Source organism: Oryzias melastigma, linkage group LG6 (genome assembly GCF_002922805.2).
Source record: "Oryzias melastigma strain HK-1 linkage group LG6, ASM292280v2, whole genome shotgun sequence".
Taxonomy (NCBI): Eukaryota; Metazoa; Chordata; class Actinopteri; order Beloniformes; family Adrianichthyidae; genus Oryzias; species Oryzias melastigma.
In genome coordinates, this window is record NC_050517.1 from 16,641,563 (window position 1) to 16,656,738 (window position 15,176).

Sequence of the window (15,176 nt, forward strand, 5' to 3'; positions counted from 1 at the left end):
AATTTTACTACAATTTTTTTCCAAAATTTAGGTCAACTTCAGCACTCTTTCATAGTTCTTTAATGGAATTTCCAGTCTTTTAGCCAATTTAACATTTTGCAAAATAGCTTTTGCATTTTTTTAGCAGTTAAAGTAAATTGCATCACCATTTTCAGCAAAAAACCTCAGCATCTTCAGCAACTACTTTCAGCAAAAAGCATTCACACTAGCAGGTATGCAACTTTTCTAGCCATATTTAAAGCACTACTGGAAATGTTTCTTTAAAATAAAAGAATCTGTCATCGTGGGACTTTAACATGGATGTCAGGTGGCCTCTAGAGATAAAACGCTGTTGAAAAAGCTTAAATTCTGAAATTAAAGAAGCATATTTTTGTTTCTAAATATTCCACAGACGTTTCGCCAGACGCCACTGTCCATCAAGGATACCTCAGTGAGAAAAATTCTCAGGAATGTTTGGAAAAGATCGACTTGAGAAGGCAAAATCTCAGATTTAAAGCAAACGTTTGAGTAATTTTGACCTATTTTTAATCATTTTTCTTTATTTGTTCATGTTTTTAACCCTTTGACCTCTGAGGCATCACGAGTGATGCTTAAACTCAAAATCTTTAACATGCTGTAACCATTAACACGATCAACATCATTCCAGTAGATTTTGAAGGAGAAAAGCGCCGCTTTTCTCCTTCAAAATCTACTGGAATGATGTTGATCGTGTCAGTGGTTGAAAAGTTACAATAAACCGAAGACCATAAATACTGTAGCTCTGGTGTTAAAGGGTTAAATCCATTTTCATCCCCCAAGTGAATTTGTATTTATGCAATTTTCTGTGGATGTCAAAAGAGGGTGATTCAGAGTCAGGAGATGTGTAGCCTCTGAATCTCTATGGGGAAAAAAAAAAAAATCTGCTCCAGCAACCAGCTGTACCTGCACAATCAGGCCTTTCACAGGAGACAGAAACCTGAATCCGCCGTCTGCAGACCTAGTTTGCTCTGCGTTCAGGACAAAGCCGACTCACCTAAACCTTCCGACTCAAAGAGACACGTTTCTCCAACTCCAACCTCGCGGCACCAGGCCAGGAAGTTGGCTGTGTTGTCCCTGGCGAAGAAAGAGCCAGAGGGAGCGCTCTGCCGACACGGAATCCTCCGATGAGGGATTCTCTTCAAGAAGGTAACAGAGGAATGAGGATCAGATGGAGGAATCACAGTTTTATCTATTATCACATAAACTTCTCCTGAGACGTTTCCATACAGATCAATGCAGAAGATGATGGGTATTATTGCCCGGCCTTCCACTACTTGGGATCAAATGACACGTTTAGGAGTTTCAGCCCCCACACGGCCTGTTGGTGGGGGGAGATTTATGCTCTTTGCTGCGGTTTTTGTGCAGCATATGTGTGCTTTGAGAAAAGGTGCAATGAGCTCATGCAGGAAATATGCAAGCTTTTGTGGGTATTTTTCTTTTCATTACTGCCTTGCCTCTCATTTTATTTTTTATTTTTCTGGAATCGTCTGCATTGTTAAGTTACTTATAATTGCAAAAATAAGAATGTTGGCAGCAAAGCAAGCGATATATATATTTTTAAATCTAAGAAAACATGATTATTTATGCTGTGGATTGTTGTCTCATGCACCTCTGTGTTTTTATTTGCACAGAAGGTCAAGAGCTTCTGGGAAACTTTATCTTTTGACAGATGGTAACAATAAGTAAAAAGAATCTACCAAACTCTAAATAAGCACTGACAGCTCCCAGTTTGCACACACACAGCTGTTTGTACAAATTTTCTTGTTTTACATTTTGGCAGATTTTCATTTCCTGTTGATGGTTAAAGACAAATATGTCATGCAACTGTGGTCTTTGTCAGAACAGTTTGTAGTTTCTTTTGAATAAACCTTTTTAGCTGTAAAATTCACATTTAATTGCTAAAAAGGGCATAATCACACTAAAACAGATCATTTTATTGAAAATAAGAATGTCTAAAAACTGTTTTTTACATTTTCTTTAGCAATTATACAACAATGCTGTCTTTCTTGCAGTTGTATTCACTCAAGAACTTTGTTTGCACTTTTTTTTTAAACACAATTATTTCTGGACACATTTGATGCACGACTTTTTTAAAATCTCTTATTCTTGGCCCCAGAACATTTTTAGAATGGTATCCCAGCGTGAAGGCTTCGGCATCCCCACAATCCCAGTTGGGATTCAGAAGGTTTGGAAAACAGATCGATGGAAGAACAGGGGAGCTCACAGGTGTGTGGTGCTTCGCATTTCTCTTTTTAGTAACTTCCTTCCTTATGCACATGGAGGGAGTAAAACATCTATTTTTACCAGTGTGAAAATAAAAATAGATCATTCATGTATCTGAAGCATTTGAATGAGAGCATCAATAAAATAAATGCTTAGTTTTTATTCACACTACAGTGATTCTCCGGCTCATTTCTGTACGTTTTTAGGTACATAAAAACACAATCACACTTTCAGCAATTTAAGCAATTTTTGTATCAAAACATTCAGCTCGTTCAGGAGGACATTACTACTTGTACTTTTGGTTTTCATAAACTTTATAGTTTTTGAAATATTGAGCAAAATTTGCCCCATAGAAAATGAATCAGAAATTGCTAAAAACCTTCCAAGCCCTTGTGTATTTTGAGACTTTTGAACTTCTGCATTCACCATTCAAACTTTAATATGTTCACCAGCTACTAATTTTTTAGGGTATTTTGGCGTCTAGCTTTTATTTAACATGCTGACTCTTTTTGGCCAATTTAGAATTTTTTTCCAGGTTTTTTTCTAAGGTAATTTCTAGTTTTGGTTATATTTTAACATTATGCTAGCTGTTATGACAAAATTAGACATGTTTTCCAGTTTTTTTTTTTTTTTTTTTCTAAATTGGCATTTAAATAATATTTTAGGAAGCTTTCAGCTTCAGCGTTTTCAGTCATCAGTGCTAGCATCTTTAGCAGCTACATTCAGCTTACAGCGTTCACACTTGCATTGTTGCTGGATATCCTATGTATCTAGTTTTATTTTATTTCATTTACTTAAACACCTGCTTCAGTAAAATTGTGTTTTGGGTGTTTTTAGCACGTTTATGTGTCAATTTTCTCATCATAGTTGGCATATATAAAGAAAATTAATCTCAAAATTTAAATTCTGAGTATTTCTTTATGGAAATTGTTGTGAATCAAGAGCAGATGAAAAGTAAAGTTGGAAAAAGATCGTTTTGGTGACATAAACTCTCAATCGGAATGCAACAAGCTTCCTGTGCCACTCCATTCTGATGCATCCATTTGCAGACGCCATTGTTGTTGCACCATGAATGTTTGGTTAGAGGTGTGAGGGGCTGTAAGCTAGCAGGAGAGAGTGTAAACCGAAGGATGTCGGGAAGCTGGGTCGGGCTTACTCTGCATCAAACATGAAGAACAGAATAACTTCATCCAGGTTAAAACCGTCAACCTAAAGAACAACACGAGCATTCAGGGATAAACCAAGCTTTTGCTGCTGACATCTCTCTCTGTAATCATTAGGTTTCTGTATTTCACTCCGCTCTCTCCGGCGCCACAGTCAATGACCTCAATTATTTCACGTGTGCTGCTTCGCTCACACTCGGATCAGGAGACCCACCGTCATCGGCGCAGTAATGCCTCGCTGCAAACATCAACAAGTCTCGCTAAAGAGCCAATAAAGATCCCTGGCTTCCTTTCCTGTGAGCTGAAAACATGAACTAATCAGTGTTTCCCCCTGCTGGAGCCACATCGTCCAGCTGAGAACGAGTGTGTCCTCACACACCATTGTGCTTACTAGATAAGTCTCTTTCAGAACTTGGGATTTTTTAATGACTGCAGTTGCATAAATATGCCAGATTAATCTTAAAAAAGTAGTTTTAAAAAATAATAACCTCCTTTTTTATTAATATTGTTCATATTTTGCAGAAATAAAACATTTTGCAGCTTGTATAAGCATTTTTATCTCATTTGTGCAATATTTTTTAAAAAACAAAACATTAAAAATCACATTTGCAAATACTATATGGGGTAAATCCTGCAAGCTTTTATTAAAATTCACAAACCCTCACTCAAAACTCACCAAACTTCTTCCAATTCTCACAGGGATTGTGGGGCCCCGTCAGTTAATGTGTCCTTGGAAGGCTTATTTTTCTTTTTTCCCCTTATTGCCCTGCTGGAGACTGCCACCCCCATCCCCCATCGCCCTCTTTGTGAGCTAAAATTATGCTCTTTGCAGAGTTGGAGCACACGGGGGTTTTCCTGATCTCATAAAAAAAACATCAAGAAATATAGAAGATTTATGGTAAATAATATTTTTTTAACTTGTCTTCAAAAAGTTCGGTTAAGCCATCGCCGAGTTTCCATCGATAATTTAAGGATCTATGGACAAAAAAATGTATTTAAATGTGGATTTTAGCTGGGGAACTGTTAAAACACTTGAGACCAAAGTGACTCTCGCTCAATCTGATCTAATAAATTGCGTCTTGAAGAATGTTTTCTCGCTCAAAAACAATCCTCTGCTAAATCACTCATGCAAAAGGTTAGTCTGGGAGCCCTTTCAGCTAGAATTTGCTTCTAAATGAGTGTTTTTACTGTACCCTCTGTCACACAGACCACTGCGATTCTACGGTTTCTCTGTACCTTGCCGTTGCCAAGGTTAGGCAAGTCTTCAATGCTTTGCCTGAACTTCTCCTGGAGCGTCTCAGCCAACTGGCACAGCAGGAATCCATTGTCTAACCGATCCATGAAGTTCTCAGCGGTGATTTCCAGACCTGAGTGGAGGGGGAAACACATATAAAGTTGTTGTGGACACTACTGCTGCGTATCAATTATAGTTTCCAAAAACGGTTTGATTCGATTCACAAGAGCCTGAATTGATTCCATTCCAATTTTCTTCTATTCTTTTGAACCTTCAATTCAATTAATTTCTGAGTGTACACATTTATCGGTTTAGAAATACATTAATAATCTTCTATATGTTTTGAATACATTTATATTAATCTGATACAGATCACATTCTATAAAAAATGTATTAGTGAATTAATGAGGGCGTTTCAGTTTGGCCACTAGGTGGCGATCACACTATTGCAGTACACCTTATTCCAGAAGAAGAAGAAAATATGAACAAAAACTGTTTTAGACCACAGATAGTTACTTAAAAAAATATTTCCTTAAAACAGTTGGGAAAATGTATGTCTGTGAGTGTATAAAGATATTGATTTAGTCAGAAATATATGTTTAGGTCGACCGAGCGTTAGCTTTAGCCATCCTATGTGAAATTCCATTGAATGTTAGCATCAAGCTAAAGGACTTTAGCTTTATGTGCTAAATCGATCTACATTTTTATGAATCGATTAATTAATTTTATCAACCGACCCCTAGTGGACACCTAAGGCGTCGCTGGCGACACTTAAATACGAAATTAACACGATCAACAAAGTTCCAGCAGATTCTGAAGGAGACTTCTGAATCTGCAGGCATTACGCTGATCCTGTTAACGGTTGAAAGTTATACTCAACTAAAACATAAAACTCAATCTTCAGGCCATCCTTAGTTGAGATATTCTTAGACCTTAGGAACTATTATAATGACATTTTCCTCGCTGTGTTGCATTTGTGTTGGATGGCATTTTTATTAGGAATAAAGGAGGTATAAAGTGGTCATCTGCTAATGCACCATGCAGCCTCATTAGGCAGCGCGATCGCACAGATATATTGATGATTAACATGTGGTGTCCAGTTGACTGACTTCCAGAGGACCATTCTTTCTTCCTTAGATCATCGTGAAATAAGAGGTGGTGGCAGGGGTTGGGGTTGGAGGGGGGGGCTGCAGTCTGTGGAAAGATTTCCTTTTTAAAATCCCATTTCTGTTTCATAAAGGAGGAGGGGTTTGGGGGGGTTCATTGTTTTAATGAGTTCCAAATGTTACAATCCAGCACAGAAAAGAACGAAATCTTGAAAAATACTCAGGGAGCGAGTTCCTATGCTCCCTTCTGACCCTAACAGTGTGAAAAGAATACAGCCACAGGGCTCTCATCTGGACCCAACCATCTCGGTTGATCTGTTTCTTTAACAAAAAAAACTGTATTACCAATTTGGAAGCCTTAACTACACCCCTCCCACCTCAATGCAAATAAACCTAAATCAACAAAACATTGAGGTCCATGGATGCTCCTGCAAATCCTTCATCTGATCTCTAGCTGAGCTGGTTCTAGTCCAAACAGACAGCTAGAAGTAGCAGGTTAGACTACTGAGTTGTTTTAAGTTAACAAATGAACAGGAATCGGCTGCAGGATCTGTACCTGTTTGCAGCTGGATTAAGGGCCTGGTTATGACCAACCTCTGCAAACTGTGCTCTGGATTAAAGTACAAAAAGTACATAGGTGTGGAACTTTCTTAGAACTGTAATGTATCAAAAAATAGTTTTAAATTGGTATTTTTAAACCAAAAACATCTAAAAACACCTTTAAAGAAGTTTCTAGACCTAAAGCAGCATCTAAAAACACCTAAAAACCATGTGATTTTCTAAAAAAAAACACAAAAACAGACAGAAATCCTGCAGTTTATCATTTGTACCCAATAAAAATTGCTTTACTTACATTTTATTAATCCAAAAAAAATGTGTGTGCATTTTTGAAAAGTAAAACTGTGGCAATATCAATAGAAATATGTCCTTTCTTGTTAGATTTTGTAAAGATAAGCAGTTTTTATCTAACTATAAATAATATCTACTTTAAGGATAACAACAGGGAATGTACAAGACAAGAAAGGACAAAAAATAAACCACATCAGGTACCAAAAATTTGGTACTATTAGCACCTGAGCACAATAAATACCAAAGAGGGAAAGCTAAACCTACTAAAGGAAAATATAATTATATACCACAGAAGACTAATATACAATAGGTATGTAAAGGTTAAAACAGAACTAGAAAATAGAAAAATAAGACAATAATAAGCCTGTAAAGGTACAAATGAGTGTTTTGAAGGCTAAATATGAAGATTTTACACCATTTCCTGTTTCCCTCTACATCATTGTAGCATTCCCATTTTCCTTCCCAGTTTGCTGTGTTTAATGTATTTATTTTAAACAGTGAGAATTAGGTACAAATCGCTGTGCTTTGGATCCATTTTCTGCTCATATATGTCAGCAGGGCCGTGCATTATTTAACAGAAGTTAATGGAGCCCATTATTCATTTAGGGTAATTGGTGGAAAAGCGAGGAAACACTGAAGCTGGTTCACCCGGTCTGTGAGTTGTAAAGGTTTTTAATGAGGTTCAGATTGATTTTAGCGCCCTGCACAGGTGTTTACATCAGCAATGGCATTTTAATGCAAGAGGAGGACGTTCGCAGGATATGCCACATCTGTCCACACACACTTCTCTTATCGGTGCTCCTAAATGAATGAGCAACCACATCATTTGTAACACATTGCTGTGATAAAATAGGAGGATTTCTTCAGACTAAACTGTGCCAACAGAATAGAAATAAACCTGAGACTGACTGAGGCCCAGAGACGTATAAAACAGGACCTTACCAAGAATGTTAGTGAGCCACAGGGCCAGGTCTTCCTTCATAGGCAGGAGGCTGGCTTCATGCCGACTGGAGAGCCACTGTTGGTACTGCTGCATGTCCGTCAGCCCGGGGCTAAAAGACTGCTTCGGGCTCAGGGAGCTGCACATGGTTCCCGTCTGAGGCCCTGGAAGAAGGAATATGGAAAGACCAGGCATGTGAAGCTGATTTTCTCTAAAGTAAGGAATTCGTATAAATATTAAAGTAGAAACAATAAAAGTAACAATAATGTAACTCAATGCAGTCAGTCTGCAAAGTTCACAGTTGAAGCAAAGATTTTTCAGCTTTTTGGTGATTTGTTGCACTTTAAGATGATTAAAAAAGTTCTTTTCCGTCCCTTATCTTTGTCCAGAGTTTATACTTTAGATTGTATTAAGGTGGACATTGTCACTTTATGTGCTCAGTGACGGACCTATAAGTTTGGGGGCCCCAGGCGAATAATAACATGGGGCCCTCTGGATTGTTTATATTAGTTATTTAGTCAAGTAAAGGAAGCAAAAATACTTTAAACAGCTCAATATAGAGAGGTAATTAAAACAAAATTAAAATTAAAAATATTTTTTTTTTAATTACCACTTTCTGCCTGCCACCTTTGTTTTTTCTCGTTTTTTTTTATTTTTTTGTCTTTTCTTATGAATGAGTGTTAGGACCGCCATGAAAGAAAATACATTTGTAAATATATGAGAAAAAAGCCAACATTTCATAAGAACAAAATTATATATTATATACAGAATGCTTTTTGTGCATATTTGTACAGCCCAAAGTGCTTTACAAGTTAAAAGGAAAACATGATTGAGCAAAATTATTTTTCTCAAAATAATCTAAACAATCTATGCTTGAAATAAACCAATCAATCATTGAATCAATCAATCAATCAAAGTTCTAATTCATTTAAACAAATGTGTTTTTTTTTTCACAAAATTTTATGATTTTGTTTTATAAAATTTTTTTTCCACAATTTTACCTTTTTTCTTCACGACATATTGACAGTTTTTGTAATTTCCGTTGTTTTTAGTTGTTTTTTTTTCCTTCTGTTTGTCTTCCTGGACTTTAGGAAGAGCAGCAACAAATTTCTTGTCTTTTACTTTTTTCACATTGCAATGCTTCATCTTACTTGCGTCTGTTTTGTTTTAGTCTCTTTGTTTTTATCTTCTTTCTTAGCTTGCTAGCTTGCTGGAACATTCGATCGCTTCAGAAGGGCAGGGGGAGGACAAAGCACTCTACATAAGCAATCTTATGACATTTTAGGGATTTGGGTTTTTTGTGACACACTCAGATTGTCATGGCCCCCAAATTCTTCCCTTCTCCCTCCCCCTCCATTTGAAGGGTCTTGTGAAGTGCAAGAGGTGTCCGAAATATAAGCGGAGGGATACAAAGTCAAGTGTTGCAAAGGAGTTCCGCGTTGGAACTCCTTTGTTGTGGAGGAGAAGCACATTTCTTCCCATGGATGCGCTCAGAAGTTTACATTTAGGTGTAAGTAATGACTTTTTGTTGTAGCATGACCTTTCTAAAGTCATACAACTGCTGTTGTTATGTGTATTCAAGCTTTGGAAGCTCCGTGCTAACGCTAGCTGACCGGCGACTACCTGTGATGTCATCGAGAGAAAGTGACGCCCACAATCTGGGACATTATTTTTCCATAACTCTCCATTTGTAGGGCTAAATGTAAGTGAAGGAAGAACTCAGATTGGGTCTTAGACACTGGGGGGCCAGGCAATCGCCTAGCTTTGCCTAATGGTAAGTCCACCCTTGTATGTGCTTTAGCTGAATGTGTAATCATTGCAACTGCAAGATTCTTTTTTTAACCAACTTATTGACTAGTTTGGAGCAATAACATAAAAGAGATCCAAAGTTTTACTTGTACCTTTTCATCATGTGCCTCCATAAATCAGGCAAGTCACATTTTTCATTCACAACCGTTAAAAACTATTGGCAACACTGATAATCAATGTTCACCAGTTGATTCTTCACCTAAATGGGAAATCTTGTCTGAGATATTTTCAGAATAAAGGCCAGAAAAGATCAGTATTATGTTAGACAAAAGTCACATCCTTAATGGGATTAAAAGGTTTTTATTGAAGTGTTATAAATACTTGTATTAATGATTTATGTGGTCTGACTGAGCAATGAATGCAGAATTAACCACATTATATTTATTTATTTACCGGTTGTTAGTTTATTTAGTTTCTAATCTCTAGAGACATTATATCTAAGCTTATTTAAAATATTGGTACATTTCAGCTTTTTCCATTCATGCCATTTTTGAAGCGTTTTTCTTTAAGCTCGTGCTCTTTACATCTAAAAAGGAAAAATAAAAATCAAACGAATTCAGGAAAAATGGTGGTAAACCTTTTGTCCTCAAGGCAGACTGCTGGTATGAACTAGAATCCACCTGATGCTCTGATTCTAGTCCACTACTTTACTGGACAAAAGACACTTTCATAGCAGCTAGACCCATACACAACAAGAGTTTTATTGAACAAACAAAGAGCTCTTTCAGTTTAATATGTCATCTGTAGGGGAGTCATTCGCTTCAAAATCCGTCCAATACAGTCGACTCTGAAGCAGGATCGATTGCGTTCGCCATCAATATGAAAACGTTGAATAAAGGGGAGGTTTTGCGGTGAAGTGGACAGTTGAGTAAATAAATTGTTTTGGGTGTTCCCTGGAACGACCAGCTTTGATATGCATCAATATCAGGACTTCTGTCACGCATGTTTATTAGCTATCATTGTAGCACAACATGTAGTGCAACATAGCAGCAAGGAGATATTGAGTGAAAATAGGCTTAAGTGCAGTCTTATTTAGGATTTTTGAATCACGGTTATGAATAGATTTCCTAAAATTCCATAATTTTTCATAAAACTAGCTTGGAGTTTATTAAAAACACCAAAGGGACATTTGAAATCTGCATGATCTGCTTCCCTCCAAACATCTGGGTGTTGCTTGATGTTTCAGCCTGAACATCCCACATTTGCATTTGGCAGGAAAGCGGAAACCGAATAGTTTGAGGCAAATAATATAGAAGTGTGGCTGCCACAAACAAATCATTCATGGCGTGGGAATATTTGCTTTGAATATAAAGAATTCGACCTTTAAAAATGGCAAAACATTTCAGGGACTCTTCTGGGTCGGTCGAAACTGAGTCACACTGCCATGCCAGAACATCAAGACCTTGATGTTCTGGCATTTTTTACAAGGACGGCTTCTCTGTGTTTACAGGAGAAAACTGTAGAGCTCAACATTTCACACCAACGTGCGACATTCATTTGTTCACTGTGGTGACAGCTGACAGAACGAGGAGACTGAGACGACTGTGTCTGTGCTGTAAATATGCAAATAATCCTGTTATCGGGGAACACGCTTATAAAACATCTTTTTAAAGCGAGATAATCTCAATATCTGTCATTGACTCTATTATTTTTAAATACCCCAAAGGATTCCCTTGTGGAGTCACAGAAAATCTCAACTGGAGTCAAACTGGTATGTCCCTCATTTGAACAGACATGACCTTCTCCCCCAACCGGGACCCTGAAAGAAACATTGTCAAACATTCCAGGCTTCACTCTCCATCTCATAACCTGACCTCCTGAACTTTAGGCCCCCAAAACATCTCCCTGCTACATGGCATGTTTGACTTGCAGATGTTTTTTTTTTCTTTGTCACAACTTTTGAATGAGGAAGAGATTGGGTTTCCAGCGCCGATACGTTTGGGGACAAACAGGAGTTTCTCTCCGTCATAAAATTGGTTGTAGAATGCTTCAAGACGGGCAAATGGATGGGAATGCTGACCACCGAATCACACTAATTACAAAACACAAGCGTGCCTCTGTTCTGCTCTTTCTGCATGACATCTTTGCCTCGCTTCTAGATCCACAAACGTATTATTTACTCAAACAAGGAAATTCTCCTTGTTTTAACGGTGTGTTTATGTAAATGGGGGTTGCAAATTTCTGATGCATCACCTGCAGTTTCATGCAGAATCAGGAACAGTCATGAAACAACACGGGTTTCATTCAGACTATTAAAGACTTTATTCAGTTCCTCAACTGGAAATTTATATTTGCCTCTATTTATACAGCATGTCTGGAGCACAGTATGCTTGGAAAACATTTCAGTTAGTGCAATGGCTGTGTAAAATTGGCCTCTTAAACGTTTTAGTAGGAGAAAATCCTCTCCAACAATAATAAAAGTTTGACGTTGTCTCGCTCTTTACAGCAGTCAGAAATGAAAACCGCCACAAAAGACATTTTAGCTCTTTGAAAAGGAGATCAAGGGGTCCCGCCTGATGAGTTTTGTTAGGAGGGAAGCTGACAACTCTTTAATTAAAACCAACACTAACTGAGAGTTGGCTCTGAAGAAGACGAGTCATATAGTGATGGAATTCTTCTCACATTTTTTGTTTTACTTAAATAGTTTCTCAACTTTCAAGAAGTTCAGTTTTTGTGCCAAATAGGCTGCAGGCAAAAACTACATGAAGATCATGTGATAGGAGAAACAGGCAGTATAAAATGATCAGCTTTTTAAACAAACGTGCAAATCGATTATAGTGATAAAAGAAAACTGTGAATAAGTCGACTCACCTTGAGGGTTCAGTCTGCTTCTGCGCACCTTCTTCCTCTCACTGATCCTGAGAGCTGCAGAGTCCCAGTTTGCATGCTTCTCCCCGGTGCGCGCAGACGCACAGGTTAGGCTCCAGAACTCTCAGCTCATGTGGACCGAGGAGGTCCCTCGGTGTGTATTTCACTAAGGGCTGACAGCACACATCCACACAGGAATACTCGCTGCTGCACACTGCTGCTGATGGTGATGGGAGGGAAGTTGATCCTGCTGGAAGAGTTTCCCCTTCTGTCTCCCTCTCCTCCCGCTTCATGACTCTAAATTCCACAAATCAGCTCTGGAGTATGATGCCCTTCAAAATCATTGCTTTTTATGCATGTTGTAAATCTTTAGTGTCGCATTTTATTGCGAAAATCTGTTTGTTTTTGTTTTATAGTACACATTAATTTAGAAATAATTTAAGTAAATTACTACGCAACAATTTAAAATGTATAGAGGGAAACAATATCAAACCAAAATAACTGTTTATTTACTAATAAAAGTAATAAAGAAGACTCGTGCGTAATTTGGTCTCTTATTTTGAAAGGTTTCAAACTAGCTTGTTGTCGGTGAGCTACAACGCATGCGCAAAATTGACCCTACTCAAAAACCGGAACAAACTTTGTTGGCAAAGAAAAAGTGAGTTAACAACATCAACAGAAGCTTTCTCTGCAATAATACGCTATAATATCTTTTTTTTTTTTTGGTCTATTATTTTAGTAAAAAGACCGAGTTTGTCCAAAGGAATGCTGTGCGGGACATTTATCTGCCTTTTTCTGTTAGCTAGCTGTTAGCCACAGCTGGCCCACTACTCAAAAGCGAATTCAGGAGCAGATTTGTGATGGAGACTAAAGTCACGTATATTTGTTTGTCTTCCCCACTTGAGTCGAAAGGGCTGAATGCAAAGAGCGCCACATGGAGGCGGTGTTAAAAAATGTTGCTAGCGCGGTGGAGCTGCTAGCTGTGGCGGCTCACAGCGATGCGGTGAGTCAGTGGGATGAGCAGACTCTGTCCAGAGCGTTTCAGTGGGCCGGCTACTGCGAGCACGTTTACACCAGGTTTCACACGAACTCTGCTATTAGAAGAGTCGTGGAGAAGCAGCTGCAGCACACCAATGCAACTCTACGAGATGCTTTTGCAGACTACAACGAAGTCTCCTTCATGGACCTCCCCCGCTGCGAGCACCTGCTGCTCCGGGCTCTGCTCAACAACCCCCAGCTGCCCATTTCCACCATCAGGATCCTTTTTGGCCTAAAGAACGGTACCAGCAGACGGTACCACTACCAGGAGGTGACAGGACTCTGCAGCCACCTCATCCAGTGTAAATCAGCATGTGAAGTCCTGTGTCCTTTCTCAGGCCTGTCAACTGTTAGTGCTGAAGCTGAGGTGCAGGGGGAGATGCTGATGAAGAGGCTGGGCGCTCTGCTGAGCCAAGGCAGTGACCCCAGTCAGGCCGAGCACTTCTTACACTCCAGCCTCCCGCTGTGTGAAGGAGCAGCCCGGCATTCCTGTTTAGTCATCACAGCAGCTCTGCTGACAGCATCAGATTCAGCCGGCCAAACCTCCTCGCAGAGTTTTCTGTTGGATTGGCTGCAGAAAGAACACGGCGTGCTGCAGCACATGGGCTCCACGCTGCCTTCTGCCGTTCTGAAAGATCTAGCCGGGGCTCATCGGAAATTTAGAGACGCGTACTTTGGCACTCTGAAAAAGTGGGCGTCAGAGATGGAGTACAGCCTGAGCGATGGAGAATGGGTTCCTGCATGCACAGCAGCAGCGCCGGCTCTGTCCTTTCCGAAAATGGTCGAGCACTTTTCAGACTTGTTTGACGCCTGTCCGTCTTTGAGGAGGAACGCAGAGGATGAGCTGCTTCATTTAAAGATTTTAGATGGAGACTTTGACGCCAGAGGCCTGAGTGTTTGGGGAGACATTCTGTCAGAAGTAAAGAAGTGACAAGTTTTGTTTTTCAATACTAAAATATATGCACATCCACAACTGCAATGTTTTGTAATACAAAATATATGAAATCTATTTGCATTGTTTTGTTTGTTATTTAAAATAAATTATATATTTTCATTTCCATTCCACTTTATTGAAATTTCTTCATAATGTATCAATTAAAATGATTAATAGATGTTTTCTTGATATACATTATTTATAACTTTAGACTGAAGTTTATCAGAAAACGCAGCATTTAAAAATGATTGAACCCCACATTGCTCCTGGTGGTTATAGGTCGGGGTCAGTGTTCGACAGAGGATCCACCATCAGCCGCTTTGGGCCTTTAAGGATGGAAGTATACCCCATTTAGCATTAGTTATGAACCCCTCCACGATGTCTGATGGTAATTTAGAAAGTACCATTAAATATAGGACAAGGGTCTGCAAGCTGTGGCTCTTTTACCCATCCATCTGGTTAAAAGTAAAATGTTAAAAAAGTAATTTTAAAGGAAAAAGCTAGTAAGTAGTAAAGTAAGTTAACGTAAATTTTATTCAACTCATTCACAAACAGTTGAAGGATGGTTTCATCATTCATGGAGGATCCCAACAACAGATTTAATTCTCCAACAATCCTTTGTAGTTTATCAATGCCATACTGACACATTTGGACTGAATTTTGAGCTTAATTTATCACAGAAAATCAATTTCAGCTGCGTTAAGTTTGAATGCACTGGAACATAAAGCAGATTTCCTATTTTTTAACAAATTCAAGGATTTAAAGTGTGCCCCGTGGTTTTAATATATAGTAGAGGTCACTTCATTAGCTCTGATTTAGTTTTTGTTGGATATTTTTATGAATTTGTGGCTGAAATGCACCAGAAACAGTAAAGTAAATATTTTTATTGACAACTTTACACTTCCTACTGCATTGACATGATACTATAGTGTAGGATGTCTTTTATTTTGAAATGATGTCACGCAAAGCTATGTCAAAAGTTATAAAACATTCCAAATTTTGTCAGGAAGTGGTGAAGGACCCAAACGCAGGAGACGAGACTTGGTGGTGGAAA

At 38.5% G+C, this 15,176-nt stretch overlaps 2 protein-coding genes across 2 annotated transcripts in view; one reads left to right on the forward strand and one right to left on the reverse strand.

Annotated features, from left to right (window-relative positions):
- LOC112152299 (growth arrest-specific protein 2) overlaps window positions 1–12,580 on the reverse strand; it is an 18,358-nt gene extending 5,778 nt beyond the window's left edge. The window contains exons 1-4 of the mRNA XM_024281786.2: window positions 12,154–12,580; window positions 7,536–7,697; window positions 4,641–4,771; window positions 1,013–1,154 (exon numbers count right to left, since the gene is read on the reverse strand). Coding sequence (XP_024137554.1) covers window positions 1,013–1,154; window positions 4,641–4,771; window positions 7,536–7,680 — 418 coding nt within the window. The 5' untranslated portion in view covers window positions 7,681–7,697; window positions 12,154–12,580. The remainder of the gene's footprint in view (window positions 1–1,012; window positions 1,155–4,640; window positions 4,772–7,535; window positions 7,698–12,153) is intronic.
- A 131-nt stretch (window positions 12,581–12,711) lies between these two features.
- fancf (FA complementation group F) lies at window positions 12,712–14,242 on the forward strand. The gene is made up of 2 exons (XM_024281785.2): window positions 12,712–12,808; window positions 12,890–14,242. Exon 2 carries the CDS (start codon window positions 13,085–13,087, stop codon window positions 14,117–14,119), a length of 1,035 nt encoding a protein of 344 aa, XP_024137553.1. The 5' UTR covers window positions 12,712–12,808; window positions 12,890–13,084; the 3' UTR covers window positions 14,120–14,242.
- Window positions 14,243–15,176: the final 934 nt, after the last annotated feature.